Source organism: Phyllobates terribilis, unplaced genomic scaffold (genome assembly GCF_046119375.1).
Source record: "Phyllobates terribilis strain yellow unplaced genomic scaffold, ASM4611937v1 Scaffold_5__5_contigs__length_657084704, whole genome shotgun sequence".
NCBI lineage: Eukaryota > Metazoa > Chordata > Amphibia > Anura > Dendrobatidae > Phyllobates > Phyllobates terribilis.
Genome location: NW_027362765.1, coordinates 71,731,647 through 71,758,184, shown reverse-complemented (window position 1 = coordinate 71,758,184; position 26,538 = coordinate 71,731,647). Strand labels below are relative to the sequence as shown.

Sequence of the window (26,538 nt, the reverse complement as noted above, 5' to 3'; positions counted from 1 at the left end):
TTGTGTGCGACATGCTGGTGGAGCGCAGGCACACCTTTCTTTGAGAAGTAGTGCCGACTGGGCATCTGGTACTGGGGCACTGCGACGGACATAAGGTCTCGAAAATCCTCTGTGTCCACCAGGCGGAAAGGCAGCATTTCTGTAGCCAAGAGCTTGCAGATGGTGAAATTCAACCTCTTAGCTTTCTCATGGCTAGGAGGAAATGGTCTTTTACTTGTCCACATCTGAGGGACCGAGGGCTGGCTATTGTGCTTAGACGGGGTTGATAAGGGTGTCCCCGGCAAACTGCCGGTCTGTGAGGAAGATGCAGGCGGACATGTTAGGTTGCCTTGATCCAAAGGTGGTGCTATCGATGTCGGACAGCGCTCAACACCAGCTGGTGTTACCACCTCCAAAGAAAATGATGACCTGCCAATCACGCTGGCTGTTGCGGGTAAAGAGGTGGCAGGTCTGCGCCCCAAAACAGGTGTGACTGCTGTCCCCCCAGTCACAGAGGATGAAGAGGCCGCGGATGCACAAGATATGGCAGACGGTGGTTGGCCCGGCCGGCTAGGCCGCATTGTAGCACACTGAGCTTCCCACTGCAACTTATACTTCATGTCCATGTGCCTGTTCATGCATGAAGTACTCAAACTATGTATTTTTTGGCCTCTACTTAGCTTTTGCTGACAAATGTTACAGATAACACGAGTTGGGTCATCTTTATCGATCTGAAAAAATGCCCAGGCTATGCAAGGCTTAGCACCCATGCGACCTGAAGAGCCACCACGACTTGTGGTGAGAGGCAGAGTTGTGTTTGAGGATGCAGTTGTTGACGTGCTTCCAGTACTACGTCTCTGTCCAGGAAGGCGCAACCTGACCTCGTCGTCACTAGCATCTTCCTCCACCTCCTCTGCTGACCTCATCTCTTGGCTGACTGTGGGTTGACAGTAAGTGGGATCTCCAACCTCATCATCATCACCCTGTGCGTTATCACACCCGTCGTCCTCAGAGCCAACCTGTTCCTGCCCTGACAAAAAACTAAAGTTGTCGCTCCAATCAGGTATTTGAGTCTCATCATCGTCTTCCTCATTGTCTCCACCAACAGGAGTTACAGTTTGGGAATGAGGGTCTACATTATGGTCAGAACCTTCTGCGTCTGGTCCTGGATCCGACTCATAAAGATTCTGGGCATCAGTGCAGATCATTTCCTCGTCTGGATTCACAGAAGCGCTGGAGTCGACCTCTGATTCCCAGGCTATAGTATGAGTAAACAGCTCTGCAGACTCAACCATCTGTTCTACCTCATACTCAGACGGGCAGCTGGAGATTTGGGAGCTGTGAGGAAGCAAGTGCGATTGGGGTGACACCTTTGAGGACTGGAGTATTTGTGATGTTGAAGTTGATGTGGAGGAGAGCCCACTTAAAGGAGCACTTGATATCCGTTGAAGCACCTGCTGTTTTTGTGCCTCATCTGGAATTTGTAGCGATTGGCGTGGCCGTAAGAAAGGGATCTTATCACATTGTCCGCTAAAAGAAGTAGACATTTTAGTTTGGCTGGAAGATGGTCTTTCTTCTGCAGATGTTACTGTTGCTTTAACACCTACCCCACGGACACAACCTTTTTTCCCCTTCCCAACACGCCTATTCCCCTTTCCACCAGCAGCAGGCCTTTTTCCACTCATTTTGGTGGTTAACTAATTCACAACTCTGGAGTTGTTTGCACAAAAAAACAATGGATGGGAACCGAGCAGAGCTGAGTGGCCAAACTGTGGTATTAGGCCAAAACTATTGGCTGGGTTAGATGCAGAAAAAAATTATATTCAGTTTGTAACCTGATGGAGGTCAGTATAGATGGACTAATAGAACAAGTCCCACACACAGCTAGAAGCCCAAATATTTTTTCAGAGGTAGATGCAGATAAAAATTATTTTTAATTTGCAACCTGATGGAGGTCAGTATAGATGGACTAATAGAGAAAGTCCCACACACTGCTAGAAGGCCAAATATTTTTTCAGAGCTAGATGCAGATAAAAATTATTTTTAATTTGCAACCTGATGGAGGTCAGTATAGATGGACTAATAGAGAAAGTCCCACACACTGCTAGAAGGCCAAATATTTTTTCAGAGCTAGATGCAGAAAAAAATTATATTCAGTTTGCAACCTGATGGAGGTCTGTATAGATGGATTAATAGAACAAGTCCCACACACAGCTAGAAGCCCAATATTTTTTCAGAGGTAGATGCAGAAAAAAAATATATTCAGTTTGCAACCTGATGGAGGTCTGTATAGATGGATTAATAGAACAAGTCCCACACACAGCTAGAAGCCCAATATTTTTTCAGAGGTAGATGAAGAAAAAAAATATATTCAGTTTGCAACCTGATGGAGGTCAGTATAGATGGACTAATAGAGAAAGTCCCACACACTGCTAGAAGGCCAAATATTTTTTCAGAGCTAGATGCAGATAAAAATTATTTTTAATTTGCAACCTGATGGAGGTCAGTATAGATGGACTAATAGAGAAAGTCCCACACACTGCTACAAGGCCAAATATTTTTTCAGAGCTAGATGCAGAAAAAAATTATATTCAGTTTGCAACCTGATGGAGGTCAGTATAGATGGACTAATAGAACAAGTCCCACACACAGCTAGAAGCCCAAATATTTTTTCAGAGGTAGATGCAGATAAAAATTATTTTTAATTTTCAACCTGATGGAGGTCAGTATAGATGGACTAATAGAGAAAGTCCCACACACTGCTAGAAGGCCAAATATTTTTTCAGAGCTAGATGCAGAAAAAAATTATATTCAGTTTGCAACCTGATGGAGGTCAGTATAGATGGACTAATAGAACAAGTCCCACACACAGCTAGAAGCCCAAATATTTTTTCAGAGGTAGATGCAGATAAAAATTATTTTTAATTTGCAACCTGATGGAGGTCAGTATAGATGGACTAATAGAGAAAGTCCCACACACTGCTAGAAGGCCAAATATTTTTTCAGAGCTAGATGCAGAAAAAAATTATATTCAGTTTGCAACCTGATGGAGGTCAGTATAGATGGACTAATAGAACAAGTCCCACACACAGCTAGAAGCCCAAATATTTTTTCAGAGGTAGATGCAGATAAAAATTATTTTTAATTTGCAACCTGATGGAGGTCAGTATAGATGGACTAATAGAGAAAGTCCCACACACTGCTAGAAGGCCAAATATTTTTTCAGAGCTAGATGCAGAAAAAAATTATATTCAGTTTGCAACCTGATGGAGGTCAGTATAGATGGACTAATAGAACAAGTCCCACACACTGCTAGAAGCCCAAATATTTTTTCAGAGGTAGATGCAGATAAAAATTATTTTTAATTTGCAACCTGATGGAGGTCAGTATAGATGGACTAATAGAGAAAGTCCCACACACTGCTAGAAGGCCAAATATTTTTTCAGAGCTAGATGCAGAAAAAAATTATATTCAGTTTGCAACCTGATGGAGGTCAGTATAGATGGACTAATAGAACAAGTCCCACACACTGCTAGAAGCCCAAATATTTTTTCAGAGCTAGATGCAGAAAAAAAATATATTCAATTTGCAACCTGATGGAGGTCAGTATAGATGGACTAATAGAATGATGCTATGCCCAAAAGATTTTACTTCACTAGGTGCAGTAAAAAAATTGGTATTCTATACACAGGTGGTATATCTTGCAACACAGATAGGCTACTCCACTGACTAACACACTCTGCAATAGGCCAAAAAGGATTAGCTTTGCTAGATTCAGCCAAATGCTGTGAAAAAAACTTGCACAGCACTGGCACAGACCTGCCTGGCAAAAACTGATAGGAACTGATGTAACCTAGTCCTGAAAAGGACTGCAATTACAATTAGTCTTTACTCCCACAATCTATCTATTTAAGAGCACAGACCTGCCTGATAAAAGTCGTAGGAAATGCTGTAACCTAGTCCTTAAAAGGACTGCAATCACAACTATTCCCTACTCCCAAGCTATCTGTAGATTTGTGCGAAAATTGGCTTGAAATTAACAAGGTATAGCGCACACAGCAACAGCGGTGCCGTCTAACACGCAGCTGCAGCAGTGAGAAAATGGTGGCGACGGGGAAAATGGCTTGGTCTTATAGGGCAAGGACATGTGACATACACTGCCAATGACACATGCCCTTGCTTGTGTGAAAAACAGCAGTTCGCTCCGTGTGTGCGCTGCTGATAGGCTGACAGATTGCACCTCCCCACTGCAAATGCGGGAAAGAGAAAAAAAAATGGAGATCTTCATTATTCCTGCAGAGATCCATCCCCTGCCCCTCCCCCCACCCCGTTGTACACTCAAACTGCGTATTAACATTAATTTTCATCATTACTGAGAAAAAATCCAGTTATGATTTTGGTGCACGAACAGTTATCGAACATAACCTCGAACAGCCAAATTTTTCTCAAATCGTTCGTGTTCGCCGAACGGCTCGAACACCGCCCAAAACAGCTCGAATTTGAGATTGGCGAACAGTTCGAGTAGAACAACGCTCATCTCTACTCCTAAGCCATCTATATGGGCATGTAGGTCAAAGGAAACTGAATAAAATGGTACCTCGATATATGTAATTGAATGATTTACTCCAGAGAAATCCATATTTTTCTTAAATGTAAATGAGCTGTTAAGATCTATGGGGTGGACATAGATCTCCCTGAGAATCTGCCTCCAGAGTTTATTCTGTAACATACCTGGCGGCGTCCTTGCATAGTGGTCCATCTCCCACTGTGCAAGAGCGCGCACTTGATCTCCAGTCCAGTCTGCTAGCCTGGCGGCCTTACTCTGCTGTGTTTGTCCACCACATCTGTGGTTCTGTTCCTGAGTCCCAGTGTGTACTGGGTCCTATCCCGCCTGTGTTCCTACCTGCTAGTGCCTCCCTGTCTGCACTCTAGCCGTGCTTGCCTGTACCCCCCTGCCTGCATACCCGCCTGCCTGCATACCAGTCGTGCCTGCCTATACCCACCTGTCTGTGTGCCAGCCTAACCAGTCTGTTCCTGTATTCCCCTGTGTGGGTCAACAGCCGTGTCCGGGGTCTGTCCTGGAGTAGCACCTGGTCCCTCTGCTCGGTTCCTCCTTGGTGCACTGGCATCGTATGCCGTCGTGCGACCCTGGTCGGATCGGGTGAATACCTAGTTACGCCCCTCCAGGCATTCACTCTCCGGCACGGTCCAGTGGAATCACACGCACACGCCGCTCAGCCCGGGCGTGTGCATTACATATTCTAGGTGAAAGGGGCAGATTGTCAGTCATTACATATGCTTTTCCAACTTACAACTTTGTGATTTCTGTTTCGGTAGGACTGTTTCACAATGTATGAAGCATGGTCCATAAAGGCATGGTTGACGGAGTCTGGTATGGAAGAATTTAGTTGGTCTTCCCCAACCTCAACCATATTGAACATCTTTAGGATTAACTAGAAAGAAGATTGCTAGTAGGTGTCTGAATATTTCTACCCATATAATGCATATGCTATTGGCTTTATGGTACAGAATTTAGATCTGAAGTAATTTACCCACTTGTACACTCCAAACAATTGAGAGTTCTAGTTTTCGTTCATTTGTTGTGCTAGATCACATTACTGACCAATTACAAATGTTCCTAGAGTTACCCTTATCTTCCTCTAATAAGCTAGTATTAACCCTAAAATACATGGAGGACAATCATGTACCTTACAAAGGAGAATGAAAATATTTTTTTAAATACATTACAAAACCCATGATCAGGTGATCATCAAGAACTGATTTACCATTTAAACCTTTCCCACATCCTAAACATGAAAATCGTTTAGGATGTGGGAACATGAAAATTGCTGCTCTACTGTGTGAATTTTCTGATGTTTTAAAAAATTAGGTTTCTTTGTAAAACCTTTCCCACATTCTAAACATGAAAATGTCTTCTTCCCTTTGTGACTTATTTGATGTTTAGCAAGATCAGATTTCTTAGAAAAACATTTCCCACATTCTGAACATGAAAATGACTTCTTCCCTGTGTGAGTTTTCTGATGTCGAACAAGATTTGCTTTCTCATTGAAACATTTCCCACACTCTGAACATGAAAATGGCTTCATCCCTGTGTGAATTCTCAGATGTGTAACAAGATTTGATTTCTGATTAAAGCATTTCATACATTCTGAACATGAAAATGGCTTCTCCCCTGTGTGAGTTCTCTGATGTCTAACAAGATCTGTCATTCGTATAAAACATTTCCCACATTCAAAACATGAAAACAGCTTCTTCCCTGAGTGTGTTCTCTGATGTCTAGCAAGATCAGATTTCTGAGAACAACATTTCCCACATTCTGAACATGAAAATGGCTTCTCCCCTGTGTGAATTCTCTGATGTATAACAAGATATGATTTGTGATTAAAACATTTCCCACATTCTAAACATGTATATGGCTTCTCCCCTGTGTGAGTTCTCTGATGAGTAACAAGATTTGATCTCTGATTAAAACATTTCCCACATTCTAAACATGAATATGGCTTCTTTCTTGTGTGATCTCTTTGATATTGACTATTCCTTCTGTGATTTTTATTTTGCTTAACAGTTTGTGATGAATCAGTAGATAGAACCTGATGAAAAAGATCAGATGATAGATTTTTACTATGATTGGCTGGAGGTGTTTCTGAGATATTGGCATTCTCTTCGTGTTTAGCTGGTGCGATATCATGATCATCTGAAAGTTTCATATGTCCCTCTGAGTCAGCTGCAAAAAAATTAAACCATTATTATTATACAATAACAGTGCCTTGGAAGTATATTAATTCTAATAAATTATAACATATTTCATAATACTTCTGCAATAAAATATCTATATAATTTGAAGTAAAATTAGATTTTCAATGTATTAGGACAATGGCAGCAACAGAAGAACTTGTAATACAGCTAGAATTGTCAGTGGCTTACTTCTGACCTTCATCGTACCCCATTCCCTGCTTAGAAGCCCATCTTCTGTGTATGAACCAACTCAATCTTTTGACCATGTAGTACTAATAATCTGTAAATTTAGTCTTCAAATACCAACAACTTTATTAGTATTGGCCTCAGAGAAAATCCGGTTTAAGAGGGCCTAAAGGAACTCAGTTGTCTTTTTTAATCCTATATATTGGGGAGAACTTATTCTCAGCCAGCTTTTGTTTGAGCCACTTATTACTGAAGTCCTTAATATTCTGCCCTTCCACTTTCTCTGGGAAACCCAGAACTCTCAAATCTTTACACCGTGTGCGATCCTCCATGTCCTCAAGATGCTGCTTTGTCTCTTCACCCAAGCATTCTTCTTCCTCCATTACATTTTTCGGTGGTATCATAATTGTCTGGAAATACAGAAATTATTTTTGCCATCTCAGTTATTATTTCTCTTCTCTTGCCAAAAATCATGCTGCTGATGATCACTTCTTCTTTTAGCCTCCTATTTGCCCCGACAGGAGGCTAAAAGACATCATCTTTTAGCCTCCTAATTGCCCCGACAGCTCTTAATATGTTTTTAAGTTGGTCCTTGCAAATTCTTTAGTTTTTCCACAACTGGTTCATTTTTCTTGGTATTGTACCCTCCAGCTTTGTTTATAGACTTAAAGAGTAACTTTTAATTAAAGTGTGAGTGTCACAATCTTCTTTCTTCCCAAGTCAAATTTCACATCAATAAATGCCACATAAAAAGAAAAGACCTGCAACAGGTGCTGGGTTTATGGATGTCTACCTGTATACATACCTGGCTTTTTTTATTGCATTTTTTTGGGGGAAAGGTGGTTGAAATTTGGTAAAATGGGAAAATGTAGTTAAAAAAACTGAAAAAAATCTAGACATGTAACTATTTGTGTCTGTTTTTGTACACCTGTTTTACTAGTCCAATTCAACACCTGTATACGGCACCCCAATACATAATGCTTATTCTAACTTTCCTGCTGCCTGAGGCGAAACTGTAAATGGCGCCACTCCCTGCAGTAAAATTTAACCGAGGAGTGAATAGATACAATTACACTATTGTTTTCTGTTTTCTTTCACGGCATCAATTTTATGGTAAAATAAATTGACCTGTGAACATTGTGGATCCATTTTATCTTCTCAGTCCCCATGTTTATGCTCTAAATCTATCAGGTAGCACTTTTACACAGAACCCCCCTGCCCCGCAACACGTTTCAAGTGCCTAAGAAACTGAATAAAAACCAGACACCTAGACACATCTATCTCTAAATCCCACAAAACAGTTGCTTGCTTCTTGGCATAAAGTACTTTCTGCCAGGGGTGTACAGTGGGTATGGAAAGTATTCAGACCCCTTTAAATTTTTCACTCTTTGTTTCATTGCAGCCATTTGGTAAATTATAAAAAGTTCAATTTTTTTTCTCATTAAAGTACACTCTACACCCCATCTTGACTGAAAAAAACCCCAGAAATGTAGAGATGTTTGCAAATTTATTAAAAAAGAAAAGCTGAAATATCACATGGTCATAAGTATTCAGACACTTTGCTCAGACACTTATATTTAAGTCACATGCTGTCCATTTCCTTGTGATCCTCCTTGAGATGGTTCTACTCCTTCATTGGAGTCCAGCTGTGTTTAATTAAACTGATAGGACTTGATTTGGAAAAGCACACACCTGTCTATATAAGACCTCACAGCTCACAGTGCATAAGTTTTCAGATTGGGTGCTCACTATTTTATAGACGGTGCTCAGGAGTAATAGGGTATCACAAAAGTCAATAGTAACTCCGGTACTCAATAATTTTTGATATGCAAAATTTTCAATTTAGAATTTTTTATTCATATTAAACAATCGACCCATGAATGCAGATACATCAACGTTTCGGCCTACAATGGCCTTTTTCAAGGTATCTGTATATACAAGAAAGGAAACAAAAAATCAAAAATCAATATACAACAAGAAGACATAATGACCTACATAAAATCCATTTTTTTAAAGAAAATTATTTTCAACCATTTTTTACATATTTTTTACATATAGTATAACATCAGCTTACAATATGTCAATATAATAGAGAATATATAAGCAATATTGTATTGTACTACTAATTCAAAAATATAATATTACCTTTAATATTTAATTCATATCATTATATTATATTATTAGATCATATAGCACCAGCAATAGTAGGGATAGAGGTCAAAATTAACGATCAAATTCCCATCAACAAGAGTTTATCCAGAAAAATTCATCAGAAAAATCCAAAATTCATCAATAAAATATTCCTCTAAAGGTTTCTTAAATATCCCTAGGGAAGTCAAAGAATAAAGATTCTTAAGGGCATCCACTAGATAATTACAATATCTCCATATCAAAGAGCCCTCTGTATAGATAAAAGACTATCTCAGTGATATTCATTATACCCAGGTTTAAGAAAAAGATAATATCCAGAGCTAGAAATAGAGACAAGAGATAGGTAAATATATAAGATAAATGTAAGATATATCCTTAAGAGGTACTACTTGGTGGTAATAGGGTCCTGCAGTACGAGTGCGCAATCCAAAGGAAGCCCTGTACGAGCCCCTGTCCTCACCCCTATAAGTACGTGCTTTGAGGTGGGCGTGTGTGCTCATTTCCGGTGTGTGGACGAATCGAAAAGAGGTTAGTGCGCATGCGCGAGCAGACCTGTGACGGAAAGAGACGGAGAGAGTATAAGGAAGTAATGCTATCGCCGTGGACAGAAACAAGAGTAATTCCAGGACAGAAATGCATAGAGATGGAGAGGTATATCAAAGGGAAATAAAGGGGAGAAATGAAGACTAAGAATAAGAAAAAGAGTAGAATCTAGGGAAAGAAAAAAGACAAGAAAAATGAGAAAGGAAAAAGAATAAAGAAAAAAGGGAAAAAAAGAAAAGAAAGAAGGAACATACCAGGGATATATTATACCTGTTGAAATTGAAAATACATTACACCAGTCGAGGTTTTACTGGATAGTCTGAAAGAGATACACACATAAAAAATAATACATAGTAATATTATATATGGAGAATTCAAATGCCAATATCTGTCCATAATAATGATAATAGTAATGGACAAATTTTTTAACCAACAGACAGCAATTAATGATGAATATCGTACTCACGATTAAGGCCCATAGGGGATAAGGTTTGAAGAGTGTGAATCCAATAAGATTCACGTTCTTTAAGTTTTTTAATCCGATTCCCCCCTCTACGTAACAATGGAACCATATCAATAATTTGGTATTTTAATTGGACAATTGTATGTCCCCGGGAAATAAAATGGGCCGGAATAGGTAGCAAAGAACGGCCACATCTAATTGTGGACTTATGCTGAGAAATACGGTCTCGGATATGTTGGGTAGTTAACCACTTCGCGCCAGAGCCTGTTTTTGCCTTCGTGACCGGGCCAATTTTTTCAATTCTGACCACTGCCAGTATATGAAGTAATTACTCTGGAACGCTTCATCGTATTCCCCTGATTCTGAGATTGTTTTTTCGTGACATATTGTACTTCATGATAGTGGTAAAATTTCTTCGATATAACTTGTGTTTATTTGTGAAAAAATCGGAAATTTGGCGAAAATTTAGAAAATTTTGCAATTTTCAAACTTTGAATTTTCATGCCCTTAAATCAGAGAGATATGTCACACAAAATAGTTAATAAATAACATTTCCCACATGTCTACTTTAAATCAGCACAATTTTGGAACCAAAATTTTTTTGCTATAAGGGTTAAAAGTTGACCAGCGATTTCTCATTTTTCCAACAAAATTTACAAAAACATTTTTTTAGGGACCACATCATATTTGAAGTCACTTTGAGGGGTCTTTATGACAGAAAATACCCAAAAGTGACACCATTCTAAAAACTGCACCCCTCAAGGTGCTCAAAACCACATTCAAGAACTTTATTAACCCTTCAGGTGCTTCACAGGAATTTTTGGAATGTGGAAGAAAAAAATTAACATTTAACTTTTTTCACAAAAATGTTACTTTAGACCCAATTTTTTTATTTTCACAGGGGTAACATGAAAAAATGGACCCCAAATTTTTTTGTGCAATTTCTCTTGAGCGTGCTGATACCCCATATGTGAGGAAAAACCACTGTTTGGGCGCACGGCAGGGTTCGGAAGGGAAGGAGCGCCATTAGACTTTTTGAATGTAAAATTTGTCTGAATAATTAGCAGACGCTATGTTGCGTTTGGAGAGCTCCTGATGTGCCTAAACAGTGGAAACCCCCCACAAGTGACACCATTTTGGAAACTAGACCCCTTAGGGAACTTATCTAGATGTGTGGTGAGCACCTTGAACCCCAAGGTGCTTCACAGAAGTTTATAATATTGAGCCGTAAAAATAAAATTTTCACATTTTTCCCTCAAAAAATGTTTTTCATTCCCTAATTTTGTATTATCATAAGGGTAACAGGATAAATTGCACCATGAAATTTGTTGTGCAATTTCTCCTGAACACGCCGATACCCCATATGTGGAGGCAAATTACTGTTTGGGCACATGGCAGGGTTTGAAAGGGAAGGAGCGCCATTTGACTTTTTGAATGTAAAATTTGTTTGAATAATTAGCGGACGCCATGTCACATTTGGGGAGCCCCTAATGTGCCTAAACAGTGGAAACCCCCCACAAGTGCCACCATTTTGGAAACTAGACCCCTTAGGAAACTTATCTAGATGTGTGGTGAGCACCTTGCACCCCCAGCTGCTTCACAGAAGTTTATAATATTGAGCCGTAAAAATAAAATTTTCACATTTTTCCCATATGTGGAGGCAAATTACTGTTTTGGGCACATGGCAGGGTTTGAAAGGGAAGGAGCGCCATTTGACTTTTTGAATGTAAAATTTGTTTGAATAATTAGCGGACGCCATGTCACATTTGGGGAACTGAGCTTTTTTGAGGACTGAGTTGAAGCTTTTATTGGGAACATTTTACGTAACATTTATCCGGCGCTCTAGGCTGAGCACTTACATCGGGGTTTCCATCTAAATTTCCAAGTGATGTAATTCAGATGAAACCCCTGCAGGATCCATTCACTATAATGAGGCAGCAGAGTTACTCTGGACTCCGTCTGGCCTCTGTTTAGTGGTGTCCTTTTTTTCAGAAGTGCACAAAACTGTGGCCAACCGCACTTTTATGCACGCCTAAAACAAATGACACCGTGGGATCACAGGCCAGACGGCATCCACAGTGGCCTATATCTGCCTCATTACAGGGAATCTTCCATCATGGGTTCTGGCTGAATCACGTATTTCAGAGATTTACACGGAAACTCTGGTGTAAGTGCTCAGCGCAGAGCGCAGGATAAATGTGAGCAGAGCCTTACTGGGATCTTTGGGAGACATAATAAACAAATCAGTAGCAGGTGAATAATATTTGTTTTATTTATTTTTTATGCCGTTCCTAGTGTGATATAACTGATTAGATTACTTTATTCTTCGGGTCGGTGCGATTACAGAGATACCAGATTTATATCAGGTTTTTATGTTTGGCAGATGTCACACACTAAAATACGCTTTTTTTGCAAAATCTAGTTTTTGCATCACCATATTTTGAGAGCTATAATTTTTCCATATTTCGGCCGATAGAATCATGTGACGGCTTGTTTTTTGCGGGACGAGTTGACATTTTTATTGGAACCATTTTTGGGTACGTGACATTTTTTGATCGCTTTCTATTCCGTTTTTTGGGAGGTAAAGTTAACAAAAACAAACACTTCAAGAATTGTTTTTTGAGGGTTTTTTTATGCCGTTCTGCGTGTGGTAAAAGTGATCAGGCAGCGTTATTCTTCGGGTCAGTACGTTTACAGCGATACTACACTTACTGTATTTTTTTTATGTTTTGGCGCTTTTACACAATAAAACAATTTTATAGAAAAAAAAATATTTTTTTTGCATTGCTTTATTCTGAGCGCTATAACTTTTTTATTTTTCGGCTGATGGAGCTGTATGGCGGCTTTTTTTTGCGGAACAAGATGAAGTTTTCAGTGGTACCATTTTTATTTCTATTCTGCTTTTTGATCGCATTTTTTTCCACTTTTTGTTTGGCGATATGATGAAAAAGCATATTTTTTTGCTCCGTTTTTTATTTATTTTTATTACAGTGTGCACAGAAGGAGTTAATTAGTGTGACAGTTTTATAGCTCGGGTTGTTTCGGACGCGGCGATACCAAATATGTGTACTTTTTTTGGTTTTGTAATAATATACGGATTTATTGGTTTAATATTTTATTTATTTATTTTTATTTATTTTGTGATTTTTTTTTTTAATAGTTTAAAAACTTTTTTTTTACTTTTTTTTACATTTTTACTTAGTCCCTGTATGGGACATTAATTTTTATTTTTCTGATCACTGATCTCATGTAATGTAATAGACATATATTACATTACATGAGATTTTCGCTGACTGTTTCAGTCAGTCTCCTGTCTGGCATCAGCTACATACAGGCTGAAGCCAGACAGGAAGGACACCATATATGGCAGAGCTGGAGGCGGTCATGTGACCTCCAGCTGCCATAGCAACCCCAGGTCCTCAAACGAAACGGAGGTCTTCGGAGGTAAGTAAGACGACCCCCTCTCCTCCTGCTGTCTCCTATATGCCGCGATCACTATAGATCGCAGCATATAGAAAACAGCAAAGGGTTAACATCACTGGGACCTGATCTAATCAGGTCCCGATGATGTACCCTGTCAGAGCTAACGCTCTGCACCGGAATCGCAGTGCTTGCAGGACCCTGGGGGTCCTGAGCACTGCGAGACCACCCACCGTTTTTAAACGTCGGCGCTGCACAGAGCCTGGCAAGCGCCGACGTTTATCTACAGTGGGCGGTCGGGAACCGGTTAAAATGGATTTTATGTAGGTCATTATGTCTTCTTGTGGTATATTGATTTTTGATGTTTTGTTTCCTTTCTTGTATATACAGATACCTTTAAAAAGGCCATTGTAGGCCGAAAAGTTGATTCTATGTATCAGCATTCATGGGTCGATTGTTTAATATGAATAAAAAATTCTAAATTGAAAATTTTGCATATCAAAAATTATTGAGTGCCGGAGTTATTATTGACTTTTGTGATACCCTATTACTCCTGAGCACCGTCTATAAAATAGTGAGCACCCAATCTGAAAAGTTATTGACTACTAATTTTTGGAGTTGCTCCTGATATACCAGATGTCTTTTTCAACATTATCTTTTAACCAAGAATATGCCAACAGTATAATCTCTAAAGTAACTACCCCAGGTACTTTTCTACATACACCAACTGAGGAACTTCGATCCAGGGACCTGGAGAAGGACCTCAGGAGATTGACTGCCTTGGACTTACATAGTATAACATTGGCAGAATACCATAAAGTTCAACGTATTCCTAGGGGTTTGAGAGTTTCACTTCATCCGACTCTATTTTCAGAGAATTCTGATTACTGTACAAAATTTGAAAGTATATTGAATAAATGTTCTATGGACATTATTTTACTCACTATTGATTTTCTACAGAAGGAAATCACGGACCTTAGTACTAAGATTGCTACCACAGAACAGCAGTTGACTAATGCCATATTGGCTGAGGAATTGAACACCCTAAAATCTAATTGCTAAAAACATCTTGGAATTCCGAGAGACCCTACAATCAAAAAAGAAGATTAAATTTCTCATTGATGTGGATGATTATATGAACAATCAGGTATACAGATGGCGATTTTCCAGTACCTACAGAAACTATCGACCGGCCAAAGGTGGCTACAATACAACTTCTACAAGCTCAGACAGCGACCACAGTTCCTATCGTACGCCCCGTTTTTTAGAACGATGAACAAGGCCAAACAGAGGAAAACGAGGAGGGCGAAACGACACAGTAACAGAATATCCCAGGATGACGACCAGGTCACAGGTAGGCAACCTGACATTGTCTACAATATCTCATCAAAGAACCTTTCCCCATCCGAACTGACTCTACTCCAGAAGGGCCTTTCTTTTTGTCCGGTACCTAAATTTAACCACTTCGCACCAGAGGCTGTTTTTGCCTTCGTGACCGGGCCAATTTTTTCAATTCTGACCACTCTGACTTTATGAAGTAATTACTCTGGAACGCTTCAACGTATTCCCCTGATTCTTAGATTGTTTTTTCGTGACATATTGTACTTCATGATAGTGGTAAAATTTCTTCAATATAACTTGTGCTTATTTGTGAAAAAATCGTAAATTTGGCGAAAATTTTGAAAATTTTGCAATTTTCTAAATTTGAATTTTCATGCCCTTAAATCAGAGAGATATGTCACACAAAATAGTTAATAAATAACATTTCCCACATGTCTACTTTACAGCAGCACAATTTTGGAACCAAAATTTTTTTTTGTTAGGGAGCTATAAGGGTTAAAAGTTCACCAGCGATTTCTCATTTTTCCAACAAAATTTACAAAAACATTTTTTTAGGGACCACATCATATTTGAAGTCACTTTGAGGGGTCTTTATAACAGAAAATACCAAAAAGTGACACCATTCTAAAAACTGCACCCCTCAAGGTGCTCAAAACCACATTCAAGAACTTTATTAACCCTTCAGGTGCTTCACAGGAATTTTTGGAATGTGGAAGAAAAAAATTAACATTTAACTTTTTTCACAAAAATGTTACTTTAGACCCAATTTTTTCTATTTTCACAGGGGTAACAGGAAAAAATGGACCCCAAATTTTTTTGTGCAATTTCTCTTGAGCGTGCTGATACCCCATATGTGAGGGAAAACCACTGTTTGGGCGCACTGCAGGGTTCGGAAGGGAAGGAGCGCCATTAGACTTTTTGAATATAAAATTTGTCTGAATAATTAGCAGACGCCATGTTGAGTTTGGAGAGCTCCTGATGTGCCTAAACAGTGGAAACCCCCCACAAGTGACACCATTTTGGAAACTAGACCCCTCAGGGAACTTATCTAGATGTGTGGTGAGCACCTTGAACCCCAAGGTGCTTCACAGAAGTTTATAATATTGAGCTGTAAAAATAAAATGTTCACATTTTTCCCACAAAAACGTTTTTCATCCCTTAATTTTGCATTATCATAAGGGTAATAGGAAAAATTGCGCCATGAAATTTGTTGTGCAATTTCTCATGAACACGCTGATACCCCATATGTGGAGGCAAACCACTGTTTGGGCGCACGGCAGGGTTTGAAAGGGAAGGAGCGCCATTTGACTTTTTGAATGTAAAATTTGTCTGAATAATTAGCGGACGCCATGTTGCGTTTAGAGAGCTCCTGAAGTGCCTAAACAGTGGAAACCCCCCACAAGTGACACCATTTTGGAAACTAGACCCCTTAGGGAACTTATCTAGATGTGTGGTGAGCACCTTGAACCCCAAGGTGCTTCACAGAAGTTTATAATATTGAGCTGTAAAAATAAAATTTTCACATTTTTCCCACAAAAATGTTTTTCATCCCTTAATTTTGCATTATCATAAGGGTAATAGGAAAAATTGCACCATGAAATTTGTTGTGCAATTTCTCATGAACACGCTGATACCCCATATGTGGAGGTAAACCACTGTTTGGGCGCACGGCAGGGTTTGAAAGGGAAGGAGCGCCATTTGACTTTTTGAATGTAAAATTTGTCTGAATAATTAGCGGACGCCATGTTGCATTTGGGGAGCCCCTGATGTGCCTAAACAGTGGAAACCCCCCACAAGTGACACCATTTTGGAAACTAGACCCCTTAGGGAACTTATCTAGATGTGTGGTGAGCACCTTGAACCCCAAGGTGCTTCACAGAAGATTATAATATTGAGCTGTAAAAATAAAATTTTCACATTTTTCCCACAAAACCGTTTTTCATCCCTTAATTTTGCATTATCATAAGGGTAATAGGATAAATTGCACCATGAAATTTGTTGTGCAATTTCTCCTGAGTACGCCGATACCCCATATGTGGGGGAAAACCACTGCTTTGGTGTACGGCAGGGTTCAGAAGAGAAAGGAGCGCTATGTTGGCTGGGATAGGTGGCAGACACCATGTCACATTTGAAGAGTCGCTGACATGCCGAAACAGCAGAAACCCCCACAAGTGACCCCATTTTGTAAACTACACCTCTCAAGGAATTCATCTAGGGAAGTAGTGAGTATTTTTTAATTTTTAAATTTATACCATTGGACAGTGAAAAAAGCATAATTATATTTTTACCACAAAAAAATGTTTTACCCTCAGATTTTACATTTTCACACAGGGCAATGGGTAAAAATGGTGCCGAAATGTGTCACACAATTTCTTCTAAAAGTGGCAATACCCCATATGTGGCTGTATCGTACCGCTCAGCCATACGGCGAGATCTGGGGGGGACGGAGTGCTATTTGACAATTGGAGAACAAATTATTGTAGAATAGGCATTTGGATTTGGGAGCACAAAATTTTCTGAATTTCTTTTGGGGGGCAAGGGCCATTTCGCTTTTCCAGAGCCTTTCTGCTACCAGTAACTTGGAAGTCCCTTATATTTTTAACAGATGACAGACCTGAGTGGGGACTAGCTTTTTTTGAGGACTGAGTTGAAGCTTTTATTGGGAACATTTTACGTAACATTTATCCGGCGCTCTAGGCTGAGCACTTACATCGGGGTTTCCATCTAAATTTCCAAGTGATATAATTCAGATGAAACCCCTGCGGGATCCATTCACTGTAATGAGGCAGCAGAGTTACTCTGGACTCCGTCTGGCCTCTGTTTAGCGGTGTCCTTTTTTTCAGAAGTGCACAAAACTGTGGCCAACCGCACTTTTATGCACGCCTAAAACAAAGGACACCGTGGGATCCCAGGCTAGACGGCGTCCACAGTGGCCTATATCTGCCTCATTACAGGGAATCTTCCGTCATGGGTTCCGGCTGATTCACATATTTCAGAGATTTACATGGAAACTCTGGCGTAAGTGCTCAGGGCAGAGCGCAGGATAAATGTGTGCCGAGCCATACTGCGATCTTTGGGAGACATAATAAACAAATCAGTAGCAGGTGAAGAATTGGTTTTATTTATTTTTTACGCCGCTCCTCGTGCGGTATAAGTGATGAGATTACTTTATTCTTCGGGTCGGTGCGATTACAGAGATACCAGATTTATATCGGGTTTTTATGACTGACAGCTGTCACACACTAAAAGACGCTTTTTTTTGCAAAATCTAGTTTTTGCATCACCATATTTTGACAGTCATGTGATGGCTTGTTTTTTGCGGGACGAGTTGACATTTTTATTGGTACCATTTTTGGGTACGTGACATTTTTTGATCGCTTTCTATTCCGTTTTTTGGGAGGTAAAATTAACAAAAAACAACAATTCAGGAATTGTTCTTTGAGGATTTTTTTTATGCCGTTTTGCGTGTGGTAAAAGTGATCAGGCAGCGTTATTCTTCAGGTCAGTACATTTACAGCGATACTACACTTACTGTATTTTTTTTTATGTTTTGGCGCTTTTACGCAATAAAACAAATTTATAGAAAAAAATATTTTTTTTTTGCATTGCTTTATTCTGAGCACTATAACTTTTTTATTTTTCGGCTGATGGAGCTGTATGGTGGCTTGTTTTTTGCGGAACAAGATGACGTTTTCAGTGGTACCATTTTTATTTCTATTTTGCTTTTTGATCGCATTTTTTTCCACTTTTTGTTTGGCGATATGATGAAAAAGCATATTTTTTTGCTCTGTTTTTTAATTTATTTTTATTACGGTGAGCACAGAAGGAGTTAATTAGTGTGACAGTTTTATAGCTCGGGTTGTTTTGGCCGCGGCGATACCAAATATGTGTTCTTTTTTTGGTTTTGTAAAAATATACGGATTTATTGGTTTAATATTTTATTTATTTATTTTTATTTATTTTGTGATTTTTTTTTAACAGTTTAAAAACTTTTTTTTTTTACTTTTTTTTACATTTTTACTTAGTCCCTGTATGGGACATTAATTTTTATTTTTCTGATCACTGATCTCATGTAATGTAATAGACATATATTACATTACATTACATGAGATCTTCCCTGACTGTTTCAGTCAGAGTCTCCTGTCTGGCTCAGCTGCATGCTGAGCCAGACAGGACACCATATATGGCAGAGCTGGAGGCGGTCATGTGACCTCCAGCTGCCATAGCAACCCCAGGTCCTGGAAGGAATCGGAGGTCTTCGGAGAGGTAAGTAAGACGACCCCCTCTCCTCCTGCTGTCTCCTATATGCCGCGATCACTATAGATCGCAGCATATAGAAGGCAGCAAAGGGTTAACATCACTGGGACCTGATCCAATCAGGTCCCGATGATGTTCCCTGTCAGAGCTAACGCTCTGCACCGGAATTGCTGCGCTTGCAGGACCCTGGGGGTCCTGAGCGCTGCGAGACCACCCACCGTTTTTAAACGTCCGCGCTGCACAGAGCCCAGGCAGCGCGGACGTTTATCTACAGTGGGCGGTCGGGAACCGGTTAATTCGTTTCTATTAGATCAAGAATTGTATCGCTTTTTTCGTAATATACGGTTGAAAGTACACTTCTCGGAAAGTGACAAAAATATTGTAACAGATATCGAACCTTCTAATAGATGCTTTTCGCTCCATAAATTACAGATACGTACTCCTAGTAATTTTAATCCTCCCCACTCCCACCACCCAGTGGAGACTTATATTAATTTGGCTCGTAAGGATATTTCCAAAACAATACAGGAAATTGAAAAAGGTCATTTACGTATTAAAAATAATCTGACAACAGAGGAGAGTCAGGCACTTAGAACACTCAGTGAGAAGAAAGATTTAATTATAAAACTGGCCGATAAAGGGGGTGCCATTGTTGTGATGGACCGCACCTATTATATGGCAGAAATCTATTCCAATTAAAAGATAGGAACACATATACTCCGATTACATATAATCCTACATTCGAAATAGCGAGATCTATAGCCAATTTGGTCGAACACTATGTGAATTTAGAAGTGATAGATACTAAATTGGGTGAATTTCTCATAAATCAATACCCAGTAACCCCGGTGTTTTATACTCTACCTAAGGTGCATAAAAATTTACAAAGACCCCCAGGTAGACCTATCGTTGCATCTACTGACTCGGTGTTATCACCTCTTGCCATTACATTAGAGAGAATATTGAATCCATTTATTCTCCGGATAAATTCTTACCTAAAGGATACTAAAGATTTTCTACATTCCATACAGATGATCGGACGCATTCCCCGGGGGAGTATTTTGGTAACATTAAATGTTAATAGTACACCAGTATAGAGCATGAGATAGGCATCCAATCGGTATCTGATTTTTTGGCAAAAGAAACTACCTTTATTGACAACAAGATTCAATTTTGTATTGATATTCTAACATTAATTCTTACAAAGAATTTTTTTCTGTTTGAGGATCAATTTTTTTATTCAAAAGAGGGGAATAGCTATGGGGTCTAATGTGGCACCCCCATATGCCAACATCTTTATGGCCTATTTTGAGACTACTTTCGTCTATACCCACACTTTCTTTAAAAATTATGTTAGATATTGGAAACGATATTTGGATGATATTTTCTTAATCTGGTCGGGTGGTGAAGATGAACTTTTTATTTTCTTTGGGGATCTGAATACTTATCTCCCTGGCTTATCTTTCACGATCCACCATAACAAGTCTTCCATTCAATTTTTGGATACATTGGTTACTTTAAACTCTAATGATACTCTTGATACCGATTTATATATGAAACCGACAGACAAAAATAGTCTTCTCCATTATTCAAGCTGCCACCCAAGACATATTAAAAAAGCCCTCCCTCGATCTCAATATTGCAGGATTGATCGAATTGTCTCTGATGACTCTATTTGAACCACCAGATATGAAGAAATGAATCAGAAATTTAGAAACAGGGGCTACCGTGAGGATTTTCTAAAAATTACTACTCCCACTACTACAATGAGAGATAATGTACGAAGAATGGCATTTGTCAATACATATCATCCTTTCGGTAGAAAGATTTTCCAATGTATCCTTTCCCATTGGCCAGTACTTCAAAGATCATATCCTACTATATCGGAATTTAAAAATCGACCTCTCCTTTGTAATAAACGTCCTCCTAATATTCGCAATCACTTGGTTAGGGCAGATGTGGGATCCAGTAAACCCAATATTATGCAACTTACCCTGGCCCCTACTGGGAATGGCACATTTCCATGCTTAAGTTGCCTTCAATGTTCAAATATAAATAAAGGAGATTCATTTACTCATCCTCGATCGGGGAAACGTTATTTCATTAAAGGTAATTTTACTTGTGAATCTTCATTTGTGGTATACTTGATAAAATGTCCATGCGGTCTCGGATATGTTGGAGAAACTACCCAACATATCTGAGACCGTATTTCTCAGCATAAGTCCACAATTAGATGTGGCCGTACTTTGCTACCTATTGCGGCCCATTTTATTTCCAGGGGACATACAATTGCCCAATTAAAATACCAAATTATTGATATGGTTTCATTGTTACGTAGAGGGGGGAATCGGATTAAAAAACTTAAAGAACGTGAATCTTATTGGATTCACACTCTTCAAACCTTATCCCCTATGGGCCTTAATCGTGAGTACGATATTCATCATTAATTGCTGTCTGTTGGTTAAAAAATTTGTCCATTACTATTATCATTATTATGGACAAATATTGGCATTTGAATTCTCCATATATAATATTACTATGTATTATTTTTTATGTGTGTATCTCTTTCAGACTATCCAGTAAAACCTCGACAGGTGTAATGTATTTTCAATTTCAACATGTATAATATATCCCTGGTATGTTCCTTCTTTCTTTTTTTTTCCCTTTTTTCTTTATTCTTTTTCCTTTCTCTTTTTTCTTGTCTTTATTCTTTCCCTAGATTCTACTCTTTTTCTTATTCATAGTCTTCATTTCTCCCCTTTATTTCCCTTTGATATACCTCTCGATCTCTATGTATTTCTGTCCTGGAATTACTCTTGTTTCTGTCCACGGCGATAGCATTACTTCCTTATACTTCCTTATACGTTAATGCGCGTGTGCTACTTGATATCGGCTTTCTTCAGCTTTCTCCGTCTCTTTCCGTCACAGGTCTGCTCGCGCATGCGCACTAACCTCTTTTCGATTCGTCCACGCACCGGAAATGAGCACACACGCCCACCTCAAAGCATGTACTTATAGCGGTGAGGACAGGGGCTCGTACAGTGGTTTCCTTTGGATTGCTCACTCGTACTGCAGGACCCTATTACCACCAGGTAGTACCTCTTAAGGATATATCTTAAATTTATCTTATATATTTACCTATCTCTTGTCTCTATTTCTAGCTCTGGATATTATCTTTTTCTTAAACCTGGGTATAATGAATATCACTGAGATAGTCTTTTATCTATACAGAGGGCTCTTTGATATGGAGATATTGTAATTATCTAGTGGATGCCCTTAAGAATCTTTATTCTTTGACTTCCCTAGGGATATTTAAGAAACCTTTAGAGGAATATTTTATTGATGAATTTTGGATCTTTCTGATGAATTTTTCTGGATAAACTCTTGTTGATGGGAATTTGATCGTTAATTTTGACCTCTATCCCTACCATTGCTGGTGCTATATGATCTAATAATATAATATAATGATATGAATTAAATATTAAAGGTAATATTATATTTTTGAATTAGTGGTACAATACAATATTGCTTATATATTCTCTATTATATTGACATATTGTAAGCTGATGTTATACTATATGTAAAAAATATGTAAAAAATGTGTACAAAATGGTTGAAAATAATTTTCGTTAAAAAAATGGATTTTATGTAGGTCATTATGTCTTCTTGTGGTATATTGATTTTTGATTTTTTGGTTTCCTGTCTTGTATATACAGATACCTTGAAAAAGGCCATTGTAGGCCGAAACGTTGATTCTATGTATCTGCATTCATGGGTCGATTGTTTAATATGAATAAAAAATTCTAAATTGAAAATTTAGCTCACAGTGCATGTCAGACCAAAGGAAAATCATGAGCTCAAAGGAACTGCCCAGACTACTAAGAATCTCCAGGTCAGTGCAGGGAAGGAGACGGATGATGTGGGGGTTTATTAGAATTTTTCGATTTTTAATAACTTTTTATCTTTTTACCTTATTTTTTAGTCCACTTAACCATTGAACCTGTAATAGTTTTATCACTTTGTACATTACAGTTATCAAGCAAATCCACACATAATCAACTATTAACAAGAAAGCTGTCAATATATACAACTCATTGATTGATAAATATAGTCAGCCAAAATGTGAGGAATAAATTTAACATATAACTTTTACTATTGCAAATCCAAAATAGACCACGACTACAAACTACCAGGAATACCGCATATAAATGTTGCATCAAGTTGGCAACAGATTAATAATGGAAATCTATAAGTAGACTCAACCCTCCTAAGCCATCTATATAGGCATGCAGGTCATAGGAAATGTAATAAAATGATACCTTTATATTTGTGATCCAATATCGTATTCCAGAGAAATCCACGTTTTTCTTAATATGTAAAAGGGTATATCTTCCAAATCTTTTGCTTGTCTTTTAAAAATGTTAAAATCTGAGCAGTTTCTGTGAATTCTATGGTGGATTCCCACCAAAGCAAGGAATTAGGCCATTGGTATCCTATACGTTTGTATTATAAGGTCACCCTTACTTGTTTTCTTAATCAGAGCATCCAGGAGGGAAAGACTTTCCCAACTTCCCACCGCCTGCATTCCATTTCAAAAGAAAAGTGCAAATTCAGATTATTGTTGTTAAAGGGAATCTGTTACCGTGTTTGGCCGATATGAGATACGGCCATCACCTTTCAGTCCTGATATACAGCATTCTATAATGCCCCCGATCTGACCTGAAAGAGAAGAAAAAGAGCTTCTGAGGGGCGGCCCGGTTTGAGGAGTGTCGCTAGTCCTAGTCCGAAGCAGAGCCTCCCTTCTTCTTTCAATGCTGTCCTCCTTCTTGCTTCATGTGGATGATGCATCCCTATGTCATCCACACAGGATCCCCGGCATTGTGCTCCTGCGCAGGCGTACTTCTCTGCCCTGACAAGGGAAGAGGAAAGTACTACAGTGTGCAGGTGTCGGGAAAGGTCAAAGAGAAGGCGCATGCGCACTACAGTACTTTACCCTGCCCTAGTCAGGGCAGAGAAGTACGCAATCCCGGGGATTCTGTGTGGATTACATAGAGAAGCATCAGCCTCAGGAAGCAAGAAGGAGGACAGCAACGAAAGAAGAAGGTAGGTGCCTGTGCAAGACCAGCGACACCCCTCTGACCGGACCGCCCCCCCAGGTGAGTATAATAAAAGCTCTTTTTCTCCAATAACCCCCCACGACAGCACCAAAGGAGGAGGATGTCACCCCACCCTAATAGGGACAGGAAACACAAAGAGGTTAAATAGCCCCTCCCTCATCCTCCCTCCAGTGTTTTTCCTGTCCCTATTGGGATGAAGAGGTCATCCATGGTGCTCTGTGCCGGCGGCAGACACCCAGTATACCTTTAAGCCGGGCAGCTGGGACCGGGCTGTTTTTCTCCTCCTCCCCTTATGCTGCTCCCGTCTCCTCCGGACTCGGGACCCCTGTCCCCACCGAGTCCGAGCCTGCGGGTAAGGTCCGGTGGGTGTCGGGCTGGAGGCCTCCTCGAGCTCTCCAGCCCCGCTCCTCCCCCCTCTCAAGGCGGCCTCCGGCGGTCTCCATAGTGGAGAGACGCGCGGTGGATCCCGGAAGTGACGCGGACCGCCGATAACATCACTTCCGGTGTGCGTTCCACCCTGGAACGCAAGTACTTAGAAAGAGGCCGGAAAGTGACGTGGGACGCCGGAAAATGGTCCCCTAGGTCATTTCCGGGTCTCTCAGCAGTAAGAAAAGAAAAAAAAAAGGAATAATAAATAAATGCCCCCGCAGGTGATCCCAGGTGTTCCTGCTTCACCAATTGGAACAAGGGGGAGGAGCCTTGCCACCCACCTCCCCAGGAAAAGAGGGAGAGCGCTGAGTCCAGTCGCCTATATAAGAACCCTCGACTGAAGACATCTAAGGTAGGACCTAATCCTTTTTGTATTTTTACACTGGATGGTCAGGAATTTACCTTCTTCTTGTCTGCACAGCCCAGCGCAATTCCAGTCCCAGTAAGTCTAGGACTGGGGGTCCTTTCCTAGGTGCAGGTTAGAATTGATACATTAATTACCCTTCTCCCTCTTTTTTAGGGGGACAAGGATCCTGCACCAGGAAATAAATCTAGCCGGAAATGTGCTGTATGTTCAAAAAAATTATCTTCTTCAAGCAAAAGATATTTATGCCAGAAATGCACGGAGAAGATTATTAGGGAAGAGCAGCCGTCCCTCATAGACGAAATTAAAGGGATAGTCCGTCAGGAGGTTCAGTCTTCATTGGCCTCCTTTTCCCGATCCACTTCTGATTCGCCTCCAAAGGCCAAAAAGAGGAAGATTTCCCTGGAAGAAAAAAGAGACTCGGACTCCCAGGACGAAGTATCCCTTCCAGAAGACCTTATAGAGGAAGGTGAACTTAGTCCAGCAGAGGAAGGTCTGGAAGATAAGAAATATTATTTTTCAATGGAATTTATGGAAGACCTCCTCTCAGCAGTAAGAAGAACAATGGAAGTGGAAGAAGAGAAGCCCACTAGATCAGTCCAGGAAGAGATGTTTGGTGGTCTCCGCTCAAAGAAAAAGATGGTGTTCCCGATACATAAAAACATTAAGGATCTAATCCTGGATGAATGGGAAAATCCTGAAAGGCGACTGAATACACCAGTAGAATTGAAAGACAGGTTTCCGGTAGATGAAGAAACTTCAAAATGTTGGACCGAGATACCTAAGGTTGATATTCAGGTGGCAAGAGTCACTAAAAAGACAGTATTGCCATTCGAGGACTCGTCGCAACTAAAAGGATCCTCTGGACCGCAAGATGGACAGCCTTCTCAAAAAATCCTGGGAAACATCAGCAGTCCTTCTGAACACAAACGTAGTCTCCACGTGTGTTGCACGGTCCATGTCAAGATGGCTCAACCAGCTTGAGGAGCATCTGACTATGGGCACATCCAGAGAGGAGATACAAGCTTCCCTACCTTTACTGCAGAAGGCCACTGACTTCTTGGCGGATGCTTCAGCGGAATCTGTGAGGGTAACCGCCAGGGCCGCAGTCCTGACAAACTCCACAAGGCGAGCACTATGGCTGAAATCGTGGAACGGTGACGTGGCCTCTAAAATTAAAACTTTGTTCCATTCCCTTCAGGGGAGAATATATGTTTGGCCAGGCCCTCCTGGAGAAGGCGGCTGATAAAAAGAAATCCCTGCCTGAACCCAGACACTACAAGAAGACCCCCTTTCGCCCCCCTCGGGAACAGAATCCCCAGTACAAGGGGAAAGGCAAGTCCGGTTGATGGAGTTACCCCAAAGGGGGGAAAGATAGGAATATTTTTTTCCCAAAAGGACAGCGACAACAGAAGCGGTGACGCCAGAGTAGTGGGGGGACAAATCATGAAATACCTTCCCCAATGGCAAAAGATCTGCTCCAGTCAATGGGTCTTGAAAGTAATTCAAGAAGGGGTAAAGATCGAATTTTC

The 26,538-nt window shown here is 40.0% G+C and overlaps 1 protein-coding gene across 1 annotated transcript in view; it reads right to left on the bottom strand.

Moving 5' to 3' along the window:
- LOC141271464 (uncharacterized) overlaps window positions 1-26,538 on the bottom strand; it is a 163,857-nt gene that overhangs the window by 46,174 nt on the left and 91,145 nt on the right. Inside the window, exons 22-23 of the mRNA XM_073681535.1 lie at window positions 5,790-6,724; window positions 5,292-5,432 (exon numbers count right to left, since the gene is read on the bottom strand). Coding sequence (XP_073537636.1) covers window positions 5,292-5,432; window positions 5,790-6,724 — 1,076 coding nt within the window. The remainder of the gene's footprint in view (window positions 1-5,291; window positions 5,433-5,789; window positions 6,725-26,538) is intronic.